Source organism: Pelmatolapia mariae, linkage group LG23 (genome assembly GCF_036321145.2).
Source record: "Pelmatolapia mariae isolate MD_Pm_ZW linkage group LG23, Pm_UMD_F_2, whole genome shotgun sequence".
In the NCBI taxonomy this organism is placed as follows: Eukaryota; Metazoa; Chordata; class Actinopteri; order Cichliformes; family Cichlidae; genus Pelmatolapia; species Pelmatolapia mariae.
In genome coordinates, this window is record NC_086246.1 from 7495718 (window position 1) to 7514784 (window position 19067).

At 39.7% G+C, this 19067-nt stretch overlaps 1 protein-coding gene across 5 annotated transcripts in view; it reads right to left on the reverse strand.

Moving 5' to 3' along the window:
* dmd (dystrophin) overlaps nt 1–19067 on the reverse strand; it is a 251416-nt gene that overhangs the window by 176350 nt on the left and 55999 nt on the right. For all 5 annotated transcript variants that reach the window (XM_063467782.1, XM_063467775.2, XM_063467774.2 and 2 more), the window contains 7 exons: nt 16162–16257; nt 14869–14967; nt 13023–13204; nt 10802–10952; nt 6749–6868; nt 5297–5398; nt 73–180 (listed from right to left, as the gene is read on the reverse strand). In XM_063467782.1, the coding sequence (XP_063323852.1) occupies nt 73–180; nt 5297–5398; nt 6749–6868; nt 10802–10952; nt 13023–13204; nt 14869–14967; nt 16162–16257 (858 nt within the window). The remainder of the gene's footprint in view (nt 1–72; nt 181–5296; nt 5399–6748; nt 6869–10801; nt 10953–13022; nt 13205–14868; nt 14968–16161; nt 16258–19067) is intronic.

The window sequence follows — 19067 nt, forward strand, 5'->3', positions numbered from 1 at the left end:
AGTTTTTTTTAAGTAGGAACATTTTCTGTTCTTTATAAAAAGGTACAGCAGCTCCGGTATAGGCATACTCACAGTAAGATGATGCAAACAGGCCACCATCTTTGTCTGGTCCTTCAGGTTGGTTGTCTTAATGGACCCAACCACCTCCTCCTTCTGAGTTAACCAGGAGTCAAATAAACACTGTAAGAAAACAAGAAGACAGAAAAGAGTTTGACAAGAAAGGAGTAGACAAAATGTGTAGAAATGGAAAGATAAATGAAATTCAATTTAATTCAATTTTATTTCTATAGTACCAAATCACAACAACAGTCACCTCAAGGGTGACTGTATATGAATAGTGTAAGGTAGACCCTACAATAATACAGAGAAAACTCCAACAATCAGACGATCCCCTATGAGCAAGCACTTTGTGAGAATGGGAGGGAAATATTCCCTTTTAACAGGAAGAAACCTCTCACAGAATCAAGATCAGGAGGGGTAAATAAAGGGACATATAGAAAACACTAAAATAAAAGAAGAAGAAACCAGTGAAAAGTAAGGAGACTGACAGAAAACAAAATAACGAGTTAAAGATGGGAAAACTGAATAAGAAAATAGGAGGGAAAAAGAAGGAGGGAAGATGCCAAAAAAGGATGAAATGGGCAGACAGGTGAGAAAAATTGAAAAGAAGATAACACTGGTAGGGTAAGATGGCAGGAGAGAAAGATGAAAAAGGAAAACAAAAGACAAAGGTAGAGGAAGGAAAAGTTATTAATTGACATAAAAAGACAAAAGAAAACGATCAAAAGAGAAGTGGACTAGTAGAGTAGGAGCTAAGAAAAGCAGAAAAAAAGTGGAGAACAAGGTTGCAGTCAATGAGTTTGCTTTGTTAAGAAAGGTTCTTAACTGGATGAACTTACGAAGCCATTGTGAAAGCCATGACAAGGAAGTGGAAGCCGTGTGTTGGTGATCAATCGCAAAAAGGATATCATTTCATGATAAAGACACAATAGATGATGATGTTGAATTCATGACACAATTATTGAGGTGTATGGAACAAGTGGGTGTTTCTCCTGCTGTTGATGTAAGATCCAGGTACTGATGTGACTGTGTATGAGCGCCTAGTCCCCTTCAGAGGACTCTGTCCATTCCAACAAAACATCCCAAGTAAACCGGGGAACTATGAGATAAAAACATGGGCAGTATGTGATGCCAGGTACAGCTCTACATGGAACATGCTAGTGTACCATGGCAAACCATCTGGCCTGCAGTCAGGGCACGCAAGTTGTCCCTAACATTTCAGAAGGTTTCCAAAAGAAAACAATCACCAGTAACAACTTGTTTACTTCATAGGCCCCTGGCCTGCAACTGCAGAAAGAAAGCTGTCCATGATGGGACCAGTACAGAGGAATAAACCTGAGCTTCCTCCTGCACTTGTGTCAAATATGGACACGCCTTTCTTCTCATGAAAGTTTGCCTTCGCTCAGACCCATGCCCCGGTGTTCCTACCATGCCAAAATATAGAAAAATGTCAGGTAATGAGTTGGAATAAAGATGAATAAAACCATGAAACACAGAGATGGATGATATTTTATACTTATGGCTTTATAAATAGTCAAACCAGACGGGGTCATTTTTGAGCCCAGAGGACAACAGATGTGATTATTTGCTGCCAGTAAAAAAGTAGAAGTAGTTTAAAAACAGCTTCCTAAATTAACTTTGACATATAACCCGTCTGTGATCATTTGTTACAGCAACCAACTCTGGTTGTGAAACGATAATCACAATAACTGATCATTTAATTTATTTTTTACCCAAAAACAAAGAAACATTTCGTATAAATAAGGTTTTATCAGACATAAATTTGAAATGGAATAAAGAAATAGTGTCAAAATGTTTGAATTAAGTTTTAATTGAAAGTGGGTGAAAAATCCACTTCATATTAATTAAGTATCAATCAAACCAGATGGGGACATTTTGACCCCTGAGGACAACAGGTGTGATTATGTGCTGCCATTTAAAAATTGTAAATGATTAAAAAAAACCATTCTCACTAAAGTTCAACATACAGCACTCTGTGGTTAGTCAGACAGTCAAAATAATCTAAACATTTAAATATTTTATTGTCTCGTTTTATTTTTGCTCAAAAACAGACTATACTTTATGTAAACAAGGTAAATTTGTGGTAATGTGTTAGTCTTGAGTAAAACTAAGGTGTAACACTGAATTGATTGACAATTTATACTTTAAAAAACACTCAAATGAAGTGAGGACATTTTTGTCCCCTGAGGTCCACAGGTGTATGGAAATCGGGAGGACATTATGAGGGTTAATCCTTCCATCTTGGCAAGTTTCCCACTTCCAGACGTCAGACCCATCCCCACAGCATAATACTCCTACCACCATGTTTCATTATTAGATGTTCTTTGGTTTGTAAGCCTCTGCCTTCTTTCACCAAACATAAAGCCACAGAACCACAGCTGCGTATTATCTGACCAAACAGCGTGCTTCCAGTATGGATAATTTTGCTCCAGGTTGTCTCTTAGGGCTACCACAAACGATTATTTTGATAGTCGACTAGTCACTGATTATTTTTGCGATTAGTCGACTAATCAGATCATGCATCCATTGGACGTAAAATGTACAGCTTATTGCACCAGCATGCATCTGCTCTTATATAACTATCATTAGCTTACAGCTTTAAGTGTTTAAGGTGCTAACTAAAAATAAAGACAAGATGATAGTTTATCAAATTTTAATGACATTTGCAGATTGTTTCGGTGGAGTTTAATAAACTCAGCCGTCTGCTCCTTGCTATCTAAAATATAACAGGACACCGGAGTATATTCTCGAGCATCTCACACTTCTGATAATCAGCTGTCTGCTTGAAGTTTATTCAGCTGTGTAAAAACTATAACTTTAATCTCAGCCAAACCGATTTACTCAGGAACAAATAAAATACTAAAAAAGCCAAACAATATCATTTTTAAGTTATCTAAGTGACTTATATATCATGTTTAACCTGAGTAGCGAAAGACGACGGTGGGTTTGAAAACAATATGCCTGGAGCCCGGCGTTCTCACCAGCTCTAGTGAGCCTTGCCCCCGGCTAGCTATCGAGCTGGTGGGTAACAGACGTCTCCGTCTCCTAACAGACGTCGGAGCGCTTTTGAAAATATGTGGTGTCTTGATAAACTGAGCAGATATTTGAAGTTTACACAGCTACATTCTCGCCTGAAAATATGTTAAATATTTATTTTGTGACCCAGAAAGAGTAATAAGAGTAATATTAAAACTAAGTAGCTGCCGCCATTGTTGGAAACTGAGCTGGGCTGCGCTATGAATTCTGGGACACAGCTTCTTCTTCTTCGGGGTTTAATGGCAGCTGGCATCCTTGTACATGCAGTGCTGCCATCTTCTGTTTCAGTCCGTTATTACACTCTTAAATCCTACTACTTATTCCTGCGTCTTTTGGGATCTTACAAAGCTTCAAACGACGCATCGACTATTAAATTAGTCGTCGACGAATCGTCGACATAATCGTGACTAGTCGACTAATCGTGGCAGCCCTAGTCCTTAGTGTGGCTTGAAGGTGTGAAGTGGAATTTTTCAAAAGGAATTCACAACTTGGCTAAGTCATTCACTACTGTCTTGACAGTTGTTATGAGGTCTTTAGATACATCTCTCATCTTTTTCTTGCCTTTAAAATACTTATTTCCTGTACCGTTCCTGTATACTACACGTACATACATCCATGATAAGTCGTGGTCATCTTCCTGATGTGCTCATGGATCTCTGTTGTTTCCTGGATTGCATTTCTGAAACTCACTATTCCTTGGCCTCCTTCCTTCCTTCTGCTCAGCATACAGTCTCAGGGTGTTGAATTTAGGTTGAAACCCCCCATGCATGGTGAGGAGCTTTCTTATCTTGATGTCAGTGGCTTCTATCTCCTCTTCTGGCAAGTTTATTATCCTAGCACTGTATCTGACAACTGGCAGGGCATAGATGCTGATTGCCCAGATCTACTTCCTCCCATTCAGCCAACTCCTCAGGACCTACATGACTCTCTGCAACTATTTAGTGGTTGGAGCTTTCCTAGCTGGCTCTTCTTTGTTCTGGAATGTTATCTTCTGGTAGCGCGATCCCCTCAGTTCTTAGTACCTTTGCATCTCTTTGTTACATTCCAATGTTGCTGCTGTAGATCCTTGTGGTGTGAATCAATGTCTTGATCACTCCTGACATACAGCTTGATGTCATCCATCTAGAGGCGGTGGCTAATGTTTGCTCCATTCTATAGTCTATATCCGTAGCCAGTCTTGTTATTGAACTGCCTGAGAGGGTTTAGGCCTATGCAGAACATACGGGGACAGTCCATCTCCTTGGTAGTAGGATCGTGTAGTTTTAGAGTCTCTACTACTATAATATAAAGCGCCTTCAGGTTGGTCAATCTCATCTTACAGTCTTGAGTGACTGTATCTAACAGTAGCTGGTATTTCTGACAATTCCTTTCTGTGACCCGCTCATGTATTGAGCCATATGTCTGTTCATCTTAGCCACTATGATACCAGACAGGAGCTTCCATGTGGCGCTGAGGCAGGTTATTGGTTGGGACCAGGCTCTTCTGGGAATCTGGGGATCAGTCTGAACTTTGGCTAGCCATTCCGTGTGCATGTCATCCATTAGCAGTTAGAGTGCTGTCGGCTTATTTAGCTATTAACTATGAATCATGTCAGAGCCTGGTGTTGTCCAACTCTTCATGCATGAGACTCTTTCTTGGATTTATTCCACTGTGATGGTTACTAGGGGAGGTTAGGGGAGGTAGCCAATGAGCATTTTCTTGTGTGTTGCATCCTTCTCCCATATGCTCTTCCAGTATTGCTCTGTCTTCACCCTTGGTGGGCTGTTCATTTATTGTTTGCCTACTATTGAGGGTACACCTCAGATTGTTCAGTGGAGAACAGCCGATTTATTCTCCTGGCTTTTATGTCTCTGACATGCCTGCAGTTTTAGAGATACTCTGAAACAGTCAAGCCATCACAATTTGGTCGTTTATATCCTTACATTTACCAACTTTTTCAAAATTCTTTCCAAAGAAATAATCATGGTTCATCACTTATTCATAATATTATGCCTGATCTGTGCATTTGTGTTAACGAGCAAGTTGAACAGGTATAGATAAAATGTAGACAATAAGTGTATACGAGAAGCATTTATCCAATCTGTTCTAGACAGGTGAGGAACCCTCACATGCATAGACACATTAGGGTTTCTCAATACATTAGCGATCTTATCTGTGATCCTACCTTAGACAATCATACCTGTTCATTGGTGAAGTGCTGCCATTTCAGGAGAGTCTCCTGAAGCAGAATCCAGCGTTCTTCTGTCCATCTACAAATCGCTGCCCAGCGGTCACCAAGCACCTGCACAAATAAACACAGACACCCATATAGATCCCACTCAGTCCCCTAGAGCGTGATATGTGTATCCTCAAGCTTTTGAGTACTTAGAGTTTGAGTAACTTAGCTATTCCTTAGGATTACCCTCTTCTGGACAGAGACCTCTGATGTTACACCTGGAATCTGCTGAAGCCACTCTTCCGGTCTGGGGTTATGGCTTCTAGCGCTCCTATTACCACTGGGACCACCTTGGGGTGGATTACCTTCCACTTCTGCAACAGTTGTTCCTTTAGCCAATAACTACTTCTGTATGTTTTCATGCTCCTCCTTTCTGATGTTGCTGTCCACTGGGACTGACACATGTATCACAAATGCAGTTTTCTGCTCTTTGTCAACCACCATTATGTGAGGTTGGTTTGCCAGCACCTCATTTTCAGGTCATCATGCCTTTTATACAATGCAGCCTACCTTTATCGATCACCTCTCAATTTTTTTTTTTTTTGTGAAGGAAGTTTTTAATGCATCCTTTTATATAAGTGTCCTAAATTTCTTTGGTTTACAGCAGCCTTTACCTCTGATTCAAGCTGTAGTTTGACACTGTTGTGCTCATCTCATCCATAAATAAATATGTTATAATGATTCGATTTTCTCTTTATCTGTAATCCTTCTTGCTTTTACCAACTCTCGTGGATGTGCCCACAGTCAGTATGGTCTGTTTCTACCATCAGATTTTTGTCCAAATCATAGAAAACTGACTCTCGTTATTGCCAGCAGATTAATTTTCTGTTCTCTTTTTTCTTTTTCAAATGATGAAAAAAAAGTTTCATGGGCTCTCCAAATTATAGATGGCATAACATTTTAACACATTACCCTTGAAGGGCTTGACTCAATTTTGGGGCTAACCTTAGGTGGCCACTCAAACTGCAGTTTCTAGCACTCATGTTTCCCTCATTTTTTTCTAGAGTATTAGGAATTCTACTTTAATTATTGCAGATTTTGTGAGTTAACAGTGGGAACAAACAAGTACTCATCAAAGGCTAAGAGAAGTATGGAGAATTAATCACAAAGACAAAGAACTGGAGTTTGTGTGATGATGACATAAAGTAAATTAATTTAGCAAAAAGTTAAGATAAACACACATACAGCATGAATGTCTTACTGACAGGGATAATTACTGCACAACTCCAAAGACAAAACAATCTCAGTGTATTTTCCATTAGAAACAAAAAGCCCACGTTTTGATGGAGAGAAAAAAAGAGAACTCAAAAAACATTTAGAAAGAAAATTAGCCCGTCAATAAAATTTCTTGCTACTCTGTGTGATCAGCAAAAATATGTGCAGTGTGAGCAACGGTGTGTGTGTGTGTGTACTTGCCTGAAGTTTGCTCTCCAAGGCAGCAGTGGCGCTATCTCCACTGTTCTCATCTACCACCACCACCATGTGGGTCAGAGAGTTCACCCTCACCTGCTCAAGTTCCAGGTCCTCCTGCAGGAGCTTTAGCACACATTGGCACCCATCAGTATAAAGAATTCCCAAAAAATGCTGATAGTTTAATCACAGATTAAATTCAAGATTAACCTGCAAAAGAATAATGGGAAGAGAAAACTATGGACTGGAGAGAAATAGGATACCACATGCTGCCAAACATGTTGGAGACAGGGACGGGCATGTAAGCCTGTGAGTGGAAATGTTCAGTGATGATGTGACAGCTGATAGAAGTAGCGGGATGAATTCTGAAGTGTGCACAGCTACACTTGCAGCTCAAATTCAGTCAAATGCTAGCAAAACTGATCATGTGTAGGATGGCTGTAATTGCCAGGCAATGTAAATTTTTTAGAAACTGTCTTGAATTAAAGCGGAAAGTCTTTTCAGAAAGTTCAATCACACAACGACTACTTGAATGATTGTTTGATATGTAGTACACCACCTTGTGTGTGGACTTGAAACCACCACCCCAGTTTATCAATCTTGACTTTCACAAAGTGTTGCAGAGATGTTGCTCAACCAAGACAGCCCCATAACATCCAGATCCTGAACTTTTAAATTTCAGGGTCTTTATGCTTGAAAATGACATGCCAAAAAGAAATTGATTACAAAGTCTGTGTAAACCATCTTGGTATCAAAATAAACATCACAACAAAGTAAACATCACAGCAGATACCATTGTGTCAAAGTAACATATAACATATAACCCCTAACCTCTATATAGCATATAACCCCTTTGAAAATATGCTGCAGTAGACCTTTTTTGGAAGCAAGACAGCAAAGGTAAGACAGAATTCATTTTTCAATGTTTTTAAAATGCGAAGAGTAATTTTTATCACGCTCTAAACAAAATTCACTGGACCAGCAGCAAACGAAGGCCAAACTTGCAGTTTTGAAATCTGTGAGATCTGTGCTTTCAGCAGAGACGCTGTCTGTGTACATGCTGTTGGGTCAACGGGGGAATCCGTACTTTGTGTTTACACCTTTTTGCAGGATCTTTTTTACCTGCTGTTTAGTTGTTTGATGTTTTAGCTGTGTTTGGTGGTCATGGATATGGTTTTGTGAGCTTTTCTGTGGAAGAACAAACCAGCACAGCTCCTCCTCTGCCCCCAGTACAGGGGGCATTGTGGTTGAACAGGTTAAGGAACTCAGGGTGAATTTCCTCCTCCCAAGGAGAAGTACTATCAAGTAGTTTTTTTAAACTGTCTCAGTGGCCTTTGACCTTATAATGGGTGAGTTGTCTCCCTCATCTCCACATTCTGTTTCCTATATGGAAGGTGTGTCCCTGGAATTGAGGAGATCTTCAAATGTTCCTACAGCCACCTCACTATGTCCCCAGTAGAGGTCATCACACTCCAATCCATGTGTGCAGAGCACTACCTCCCTCTTCTGACGTCAGCTGACGTCTTGGATCATGACTACATTGAACGCTTCCTCTTACTTCAAGCACTACTAAGGTTCAGTGGGCTTAGGATCACTGCAGGACTTTTGCTTTTTCTGGTCACCCCTTGGCTTCAGTGATCTCCAGCTTCCACCAGGCCATTTTGCAGCTAGGTGTGAAGTGGCAGGGATAAAAGTTAGTACCTCCAAGTATGAGGCCATGATTCTCTATGAAGGTTCTGCTATGAAAGTTCTGCTATGGATTTACTGGTGTCCTCATAAGCTACAAGGAGTGGAAATGAGAGGCTTCAACATCACAAATTAAGTTACAGAAATGTATGAAAAACACACTCTTACTGCTGTATAATTCACACAGAAGATTATTCCTCATAGACTTCAAAAGAGTGGTTAATGTGTACACACAGGTCATTCCAGCTCTGGAATAACTTTATTATGGAGAAATTTTTTATATTTCTTTACCTTATGAATGACTAAAATTAGGCCAGTCAAAGGAGTTTGCAAAGAAAAGCGTCTGGACTTCTTTAAGTTGCTTGAAGACGTTTCACCTCTCATCCGAGAAGCTTCTTCAGTTCTAAGGTCAAATGGCCGAGAGTCCCAGATTTAAACCCAGTGGGAGTATCCCCCCAAAGAGGGACAAAGGACCCTCTGGTGATCCTCTAATCACATGAGCCAAGGTGTGAAAGCGGGTGTGGGACCTAATCAGCCAGGGTTTCGGGTGAGCTCATTGTGAAACCTGGCCCCACCTTGTCGTGTGAATTCCTGAGGTCAGATGGTCCAAGATGTGAGTGGGCATTAAGGCGTCTGGGGAGGGATCTCAAAACTGGATTATAGATTGCAGACAGTTGGTGTCGTAAACCACCGCCTCTGTTCAAAGATGGTCGCTCACAGTGGACATAGATGGCCTCTTTCACTCCTCTTTCAAACCATCTGTCCTCTCTGTCCAAAATGTGAACACTGGCATCCTCGAAAGAGTGACCTTTATCCTTTAGATGCAGATGGACTGCTGAGTCTTGTCCTGTGGAGGTGGCTCTTCTATGTTGTGCCATGCGCTTGTGAAGTGGCTGTTTGGTCTCTCCAATGTAGAGCGACCGAGAATAAGTTCTCGGTCGCTCCATGTGTTTCAGGAGCAAAAATCTAACTTTTAGTAGATATGGCAACAACTCTGTCTTGTTGACCAACAAAATGCCTTTTTGTGAGTTTTACGGTTCCAGTGCTGGTATTGCAGTAATGTAGTGGGGTAATTTAATTTAGCAAGATGAATGCAAATGTTTTCAATGTTCATGTTCAGGCAACAAAAACAACAACGGAGCTGGGTAGGAACAGATTGATGGGTAAACAGATAGACAGAAGTTCACACAACATGAGGAAAGATGCAACAAAGAAGCAAGGGAGATGCAGATAATATGTACATAGGACGAGATTAGAGCAGAGTGGACACACCTGCCACAGCACAGCTGAACAGAATCTGACAGACAAGACACAGGAAGCACAACTGAACATGACCTACATGAGACAGAGGACTATCAAAATAAAACAGTATGTAATGCACACGCTGAGAGCCAGATAAGACACGTGAACTTGACATAGGGACCGGACATAAACAGACATGGAGACACGACTGACTGGGGAGACAAAAGGATGAAACACAGATAAATACCGGGAGCAGGACTAAAGATGTATTCACTAGACCAGACAGGGAAAACAAATAATCACAGAGACAGGACATAGAGAGACCAGACAGACACAAGGGCATGACCAGGGAGACAAAAAGAGAATGTGCATGGGTCTATATCTCTAATACATTCAGGGAGGTTTCCCTAAACATGCCGACACACTTTAAAGATGATTGTGTAATCAGCAAGTTTTGGTTTTGATTATCTACAAAGTTCTCGGTCGTTGTGTCCTTGGGCAAGACACTTCACCTACCGCCTACTGGTGTTGGCCAGAGGGGCCGATGGCGCGATATGGCAGCCTCGCTTCTGTCAGTCTGCCCCAGGGCAGCTGTGGCTACAACTGTAGCTGCCTCCACCAGTGTGTGAATGAATAGTGGAATTGTAAAGCGCTTTGAGGTTTCTCGAAAAGCGCTATATAAATGCAATCCATTATTATTATTATTATTCTATTTTAAACTAAGATCTGTAGACACTGGATTGGAGCCACCCTTTTTTGAAAATTCTTTTTGAAATCAAAAGCTTAATGGCAAGACTGTAAGGAATGTATTAATCAGTTTAATTGCGAATGACAACTTGTCTAACTGACTAGTGTACTATTATTATTATTATTATTATTATTATTATTATTAATAATAATAATAATAATAATAATAATAATAATAATAATACTTCCAGTATTAATCTCACCATATGATAAAGTATTAGTTTCGAGGCTAACAGCAGCCGGACGAAGTATGTTTTCTTTGATTCGTCTTCACACTAAAGTAGCTTGTTGTGTAACATTATAAGGAAAAAAGGAATGGTAACAACATGGCTGGATTAGTAAAGCCATGTTTCAAAAACAAGGATCAGGCTAGTATATGCCCACCTTGTGTTCTTCTACTCGCCGCTTGATGTCCTCCAGGTCAGGTCCCAGTGCCTGAGCCCCCATCTTCTTAATCCGTGCTTCTGTCACATCCAACCAGTCTGTGAGTTGCTGCAGCTGCTCATGCTGCAGGTCCATCAGAACTTCATGGAGTCTGGGAGTGAAATGCAATTCAGTAATGTCTTATTTTGAAACCACAACAGTCTGGTATTTACATAGCTATTTTCTAGTCTTATTTGTTACCAAGTGTTCATCTGTCTCACTTCCACACAGCCACTTTCAAATCATCAGTTAAGCTAACATACATGTCTTTGGACTAAGGAGGTGTGGAGTGGTGGCAGTGTTAACCTGACAGTGCTAAACTAACACTGCTGTACCATGCTACCGTGCTATCCACAGAGACCAAAGGGTTTAAACCCCAGGAACTAGCGATTAGAGCTGATTTACTTGACTGACACTTAGTATCTTGTCTTAGTGGTATGGTGTTAGTGGGATGACATTAGTTGTTAGATGTGTTATTAAGACATTTTTAAAACAGGATATGCTTTAGGAAAGTGAAAAATCTCCTGAAATAAGTGGTAAAGCACTCTTTTTGAGAACTGTATTAGGTCAAATTACATACACTTATCATCATGGGCATGAATGTCATGGAAATTTATGTTTGGAGGCGTAAAGGTGAGGCTTTCCACTAGGGTTGGTTTGCTGCAAGAGTTTAGTGGTACATTGCCGAGAGTGGATGGAACAAGGACTTTCTCCAACTTCACCCAAAATCAAATGGACTTCTTCTTTTCTACTCAGTACTCAAAGCCCTTTGTACAACATGCTTCATTCATACAAGTACTTTCTTCTATCAAAGAGCTTTCTATCTAACATTCACACTTCAATGGATGTATTTGAGAGCAACTTGTGCTTAGTATCTTGCTTAAGGATATTTGGCAAGCAGACTGGGAGAGCCAGGAATTGAACCACCAACCTTCCAATTAGTAGGTGACCTGCTCTACTTCAAGAGCTTATTAACATTACTGGGTGTTCCAACAGGACGATGATCCCAAATACACATCAGAATTGGTTTTGAAAAGGAAAATTAAGCTTCTGGAATGTCCTTCTCAAAGCCCTGACCTCAACCCTACTGAAAAAATTGTGGAGTATGCTTAAAAGCCTGATCCCGGCCAAGAAACCAACCAGTTTAAATTAAATCTATTTTAAAGAAGTGTCCACAAACATACAGACACAATTATGCCAGAAGCCTCTTGATGACAATCATTAAGTGCACCTTGCTAAGGGATGTTTGACCAAATATTAGTGGCAGTGTATGCATATATTTGAACCTGCATATCTAATTTTAACCCTGTGTGGATTAGAGAAAATAAAGATAAATAAAGAAAACTTGTGCACCCAACTCTTGTTTTTTTAAAGCGATAAAATATGTACGCATTACAATCATTCCACCCTGGAAAACAGCTGAACAAAATCAAAGAAATTACATTGGGGATTGACATTCGTGTCCATGATGAGTGTATGTAAAGTTCTGATCACAACTGTATATCACGCCTTATAATACTGGTGGTGCTGAAAAGGTTTTTACAGTCTTCGAGCCGCTTTCAGCAAAGATGCAAGATTTTGAGAAGTGAATAGAATTTCATGAAGTCACAATCAATGTTAAAATGTAAAAAAAATGTTAAACTGTATTGGTGATTATCAAAGCTCTCACTGATGCGATCTCTGATAATCACCAATGCAAACAAGAAACCTTTTTAGACTCATTAAAAAAATAGTCTCAGTGGGAGACTATTCATTGTGTTGCTTTAACTATCACATTTATGAGGTCTCAGTTGATATGTTTAACCAGAATAGCTTCCTAAACCCATCATGCTCATATGCAACATATCTTTTAGCCTTTATGATACCATTGCACTTAAAACAGAAATAAGGAGTGGTTAATTGATATGGCTGATACTTATGCCTTGTGTGACACAAGGCATAAGTATCAGCCATATCAATACGCAGTTGATACTCAGCAGCAATAACAAAAACTGTGTCCTTGACAGAAGTACAGCTTGATAGAAAATGACTTAGAGATATATCTTATAAGAAAATACTTTCAAAATATCACATGACCCAGGCTTCTGTCAAAACAAGATCAATAAGATAGATGTGAGTTTTAATATTGTTATTGTTAATTGTACTGATGCTTGTTTAATTCATTCCATTTTAATGTATGTACCTGCTCTGTCGCTCCATGCTAGCGACTCTTAGGTGCTCCCACCGGGAGTTGAGAAGGTTCATTTGCTCTCTGACTTCAGAATCCTCCTCTTCACTCAGGTTTCCTTCCCCCAGCAGGGCAGCACCGGCCCGGAGGACTCGTCCTACATTGCTCTGGTGTGTTGTCAGCTCCACCATATACCCCTTTTATTAAAGAAACAGATGGAAGAATTGCACATGCATATTCACAGTAATTCAACTATTTTTTGCCCAAGTAACCCTACAAAAGTGAGGGTGTACCTCATATTACTATGGCAACTATTTCTAAGTTCACTTAAGCACCTCAGAAAATGTAGTTTTACCTACTGCTTCATCTATTTTTATTGAACACTTAAGTGCAATGTGATCCTTCCAGGATATCAGAAGGGAAAATGGTCAGAGTAAATCTAATTCTGAGTGCATCAAAGTCCTAGAAGCTCCCATTCAGTATAGTTAATGCATCACTTACAGTTAAAGCTAAAAACAGCTGCCCATTGCTAACAGCTACTACAGGAGACCAGCTATTTCCATACCAGATATAAAATGCTTACAAACAACAGATTTAAAAAAAAAAATACATCCATAAAGTTTTATTACAGTAAGATATCCATATCTCACAGATTTAACTGACTTAACTGAAACCTTAAATGTAAGTGCAACAGTTTATTCTGACTGTGACTTAAACCCTTTTCATATTTCTGCTCTTTTATCACATTTCACAAGCAAAATGTGGCGTTGATACTGTAGATTTTTAAAGTCCCCCTTCACATCTTAAATTGTGAAACTGTAAAATTATGTTTTTAGCTATTGGATATTCTATGGATTGATGACATCGGAAAATGTCATCAATCTTGGATTGACCACTTTAAAGCACCCCCAGCCAAAAGGCTGAAACCCAAACATTAAATTGAATGGGGGGGAAAACGTATTTTTGTTCTGTTTACATCTAGCTACAGACAGTTGGAGCCCTATTATCACTGCAGGAAACTGAAAGGTTTTAGATATTTAAAATGTGTTTCTATTATTCATGGGCATTGTTGACCCTACGGTGCACCCCAGGGTCATGTGGTTCTAATAATTATTGTGTAAAGAAAAACCAACAACTGGGATGTAGCATTTTAAAATGCTGCAACATTAAATTATCAATGATCAATGATTATCAGTGAGGATCAGTGATAATCAATACGTTTTCAGCTGTTGCTGACACAAATATGAGAATCCTTTAAAAGAAAAAACAAAGTAAAACAAAAACAAAGTTTTCTAATCCTGTGCACACGGAACAATACCTTAGTGTTATTTGGGCATTTCACCTATAATTATACAGTTCCAAAGATTCAGCTGTACGCAAATGTGTGAATACATAACATCCATTTAGAAATGTAAGACAGTACAAACATTTTATTACCAGCTGTACTTTAGTTTGTCTAGTGTCCTAAACTATATAAACTATTCTAGGGTGACAAACCGTCCTCTGTTTTTTGCACTTGTTGATTTGTAAATGCCTATATGACATTTTTTCTATTTCACCATTCATTAACAGCACAGAGAAGGTATTGTTTAAATATGTTAAAGTTTTCTTTAAACAAACAGTATTATTAAAGTTCTTCATGACTGGGCCAAGTGTCCTATTTTTTGGAAATCAAAATATGGTCACCCTAAACTATTCTGACAAAAGAATTTAAAATTCTATTAACTCTAAAAAACTAACTGTTTTGCTGTGGGAATCCTGAAAATAAGTGTTGAATCTTAAAAAAATAATAAAATACATTTATAAAGACATTTAATTTAAAAACCACAATCCAGTAGGATTTTACTAGTCCAACTCCTACCTCGTGTGTGTGAAACTGCTCCTTAACCTCCTCCACATGGTTTGAGATAGGAGCCTGGCCCTGGAGACCATCTTCAGCTGACAGAAGCCATGTCAAGACCTTAAAAGTTACATTTAATTAACATAACAATAGCGTACTTAAAGAATAAGTGACATTCTTTTTTTTCTAAAATAAAGTTTTTTTCTTCTTGTTTATCTTTCATTTTCTCCTTCTAGGGGTTGCTATATCAGATCATCTGTTTCCATCTCACACAGCTGCTAACATCTTCTTCCATCACACCAACCCTCTGCATTTACTCTTTCACTACATTCATGAACTTTCTCTCTGGTCTTCCTCTTTTCCTCCTGCCTGAAAACCCAATTTTTAAACATCATTTGTCTGATCTATCTATCTGTACTATTGGGTTGAAATCAGAACTCTGTACATGCCAGTAAAGTTCTTCCACACTCACTGGCACAGGTCTTTATGGACCTTTATGGATCATGTTGGAACAGGAAACAAAGTTGAGAGCATGAAACTGTCCAAAATGTCTTGGTATGCTGAAGCATTAAGTTCCTTTCATTGAAAATACGGGTCCAAGTCCATAATCTCCCACCAAACTTGGCACGATGCAGTTAGACAAGTACCGTTCTCCTGGCAACCAACAAACCTCATCTGTCTCATGTGTTGGATTGCAATACAGAGAAGTAGGATTTGTCACTCCAGAAAACCCATTTCCACTGTCCAGTGGCAGCGTGCTTTATACTACTCCATCTGACACTTTGCATTGGGCTTGGTGATATAAGGCTTGGATACAGCTCCGTAAAGATCTTTATGCACTATTCTTTAGATAATCTGAAAGCCACATGAAGTATGGAGATCTGTAGCAATCAACTCTGCAGAAAGTTGGCGACCTCTCTGGACTATGCACCTCAGCATCCACTGGAAAATTTAGTAGAGAACAGGTGGCATCCTATCATGGTACTGCAATGAAATTCACTGATTTCCTGAAAGCGACTCATTCTTTCACAACTGTTTGTAGAAACAGTCTGCATTTAAAATGCACTGCCCGGCGACAGTGTGCCATCGAAGAAACCACACATTTCTTATACAAGGATCACTGGGAGTTCTCACATGCAGGAAGGTGGTGACTCACACACAGACACACACACACACACACACACACACACACACACACACACACACACACACACACACACACACACACACACACACACACACAATATTTGCTTCTGTACATTAAATGTTTTATAAAGTAGATATGAGTCCTTTATCATCACCATATTGTCTTACCTCCTCCAGTGCAGCCTGGTAGCTTTCCAGGCTGGTGGTTCCTGCAGGCAGAGGACTGAGACGCTGCTGCAGCTCCTCTTGGCTGGGATCCAGGAACTAAACAAGGCAGCAACAGGTTAGAGATAACAGGCAGAGACACAGTCAGATGGTGGAGATGACGTGTGGAGAAACAGAAGAATGGAGGGCACCAGGGTTAAGAAGTCGAGGGGAAAAGAGGACAGACAGAGATGATAAAACAAGCAGTATGTCAAAAATAAGGAGGGGTGAGCAGGGAGGGATAGGGATGAGTAGAAAATATTAAAGGCAACATGTGAAAGAAATGTGGGAAACAGAGGCGATAAAGAGAGATAAGGAGAAGCCTCTGAGTGTCAGATATTAATGATGATGATGATGATGATGATGACAAGCAGTTTTAAACTTTCTCCAAACTTAACTCGTCCTCTTTCTCTCCGGGTCTCTCTCAGACTTTCACTTGTCCTCTCTCTCCCCTTATCTCTCTTTGTGCGCTCACTTCTGATCTAGACACCAATAACTTCTCTCTTTTTATCTCATCTCAGTGCTGTTTCTCTCACTTCATTCTTCTCTCTGGTAATAAGGTCCTAAAAAGATACATAAGATGATTCAATGGAGCCGATAACTGCCAACCACAGTCAATGCTGCTGTCTCTTAATGTCTGTTTTGTTCAGATCTGTGTGACGGTAGACACATAAATGTTTAGCCTATCTAATCTAAATAAATAAAAGGGGTGTAGGGTAAAAGTGTAAGGGTATACTACGGAAGAGGAATTCTGAGAGAAAAGTCAGAATTCTGAATTCTGGGAAAGAAAAAAAAAAGATGGGCCCACTTTCTTTTTTCTAGTGGCCCTAATCCTCTTCTGTAGCCCCTACACAATCTCGTTTCTGACTTTTTTATTTTCTATTATTAACTAATTGATAAATTTCTTATATTGGTTGAGCCTACCTGTAATAGTTATACACTGTTTGCCCTAGTTTTCTTTCTTTCTTTTTTTTTAAATTATCATTGCTTTAGCTGTTTTTACTTTTTTGTGTTCTGTAACATACTTTGGAACTATGTTTAGAAACTGATTCATATTTTAAGTTTTACATTTATTATTAGTCCATCCCTAAAAACAACAAAAGGTGGTGAAAAATAGAAAAAAGAAAAAAGATCAAATACTCAAGAGAACACAGTTGGGTTAAAGAGTGAACTGTCAAAATCAGTATGAAATGTGGTTGTAGCTTTGTTATTCTTTTTCTCAAGATGCAAAAACGTCAGTAGAAAAATTGCATTTTCTGTTGTCTATAAAATTATAGTTGTTGATAGCTTGAACAGCCTCTTGATGTCACCTCACAATAAATATGCTTGTAGGTTCACCTACTAGATGTAAAGCTCATGTGACAATTGATTTATTTTCACACAAGATCAAAAGAATAGGAAGAGGAAGCTTTAGACATCTATTTCTGTATTCAGTTGTGGGTTTGATACGGTTTAGCTGACTCTGTCTAATGTTCCTTTCAAAAAAGCTGTGTCAGCAAAGTCTCTGAATTGTTGTAACAACCAAAGATAAATACGAAACTCTATACAACAACGAACCAGCCTTTTTTATTTTTATACTTGTACGCCAAAAAACATGATTTCATTCTACTTGTGCACTTATGGGTCTTTAGTTCTTACACTACAGCACTTGATTTCTGCCAAGAAGAGGAACAGCATGTGCTCATTTAATCAAATAGCTCCCCTTGACTTTCCAAATATTATTGAATAGAACAGGTTAAGTAGGTATGTCAGCATGACATATCTACTTATCTGCAAGTTAAGCAGATGTGTCAAGAATACTGCATATCTGCAAGTATTGTTGAGCCACTGAATTAAACGATTTTTAGAAAATTGCAATACATATAGCTTAACTCCATCCACATGGGTTTGACTTGACACTCAGATGATTTTTTTAAACCAAGTACAAGCTTGTTCTAATAAAAGCTTTAAGAGTGCTGAAAGATCAAATAAGCAATTCATCCTTGTGTTTAGTCTGTGCTCTGTTGTGAAAACAACTATCCATCGTCCTGACCAACGCCAGATCCCTCACAAACAAAACAGAGGAGCTTCAATCAGAGATTTACTACAACCGTCCGGGAGTGTTGTCTACTGATTGTAACGGAATCCTGGCTCCATCCAAAAATCCCAGATGCTTCAGAGGAGGTACCAAACCGGTCCTACGGGTAGGGCTCTGTGCTGCCCATTCATTGCAGGCTCTTCTATCTACCTCACAACCTACAATTAGCCACAGTTACCATTACCATTTACAGTTACAGTTACCATTGTTTACACCCCCCACCCCCCCACCCTATGCTAACGTTATCTTAGCACTCAAGTGCCTTCAATTTATTATCAGTAAACAACAGAGAGAGCACCCAGAGGTCATCTATATTGTTGCTGGGGACTTTAATAAGGCATGTTTGAAACTGAAGTGTCTTACCAGGCGGGATAGGACACTGGTCCATGTGTACAGTAACATTGAGCAGGCCTACAAAGCAACACACCTCCCCCACCCAGGACAATCTGACCACCTCTCTCTGCTTCTCGTCCACCCCCTGTCCCTCAGGCTGAGGGACAGCTCTCTGTACAGCACTGCCAGAGCCAACCTGAGGAGGGGCATCATACAAGCTAAGGAGGCCTACAGGAGGTGGGTAGAGGGCCTCCTCACCTACAACAACCCTCACCAGGTGTCCAAAAAGGCCAATCCTCCAACCCCCAACAGCAGCATCAAAGTAGCAGAGCACAACACTTTGTTTGCTCGATTTGAGACCACCCCCGCCTTATACGATGGAGACGAGAGGCAGTGTACAGGGCGGAGGTAGAGAATTTGTCCTGCTGGTGCTCAGAAAATAACCTGAAGCTGAACATCC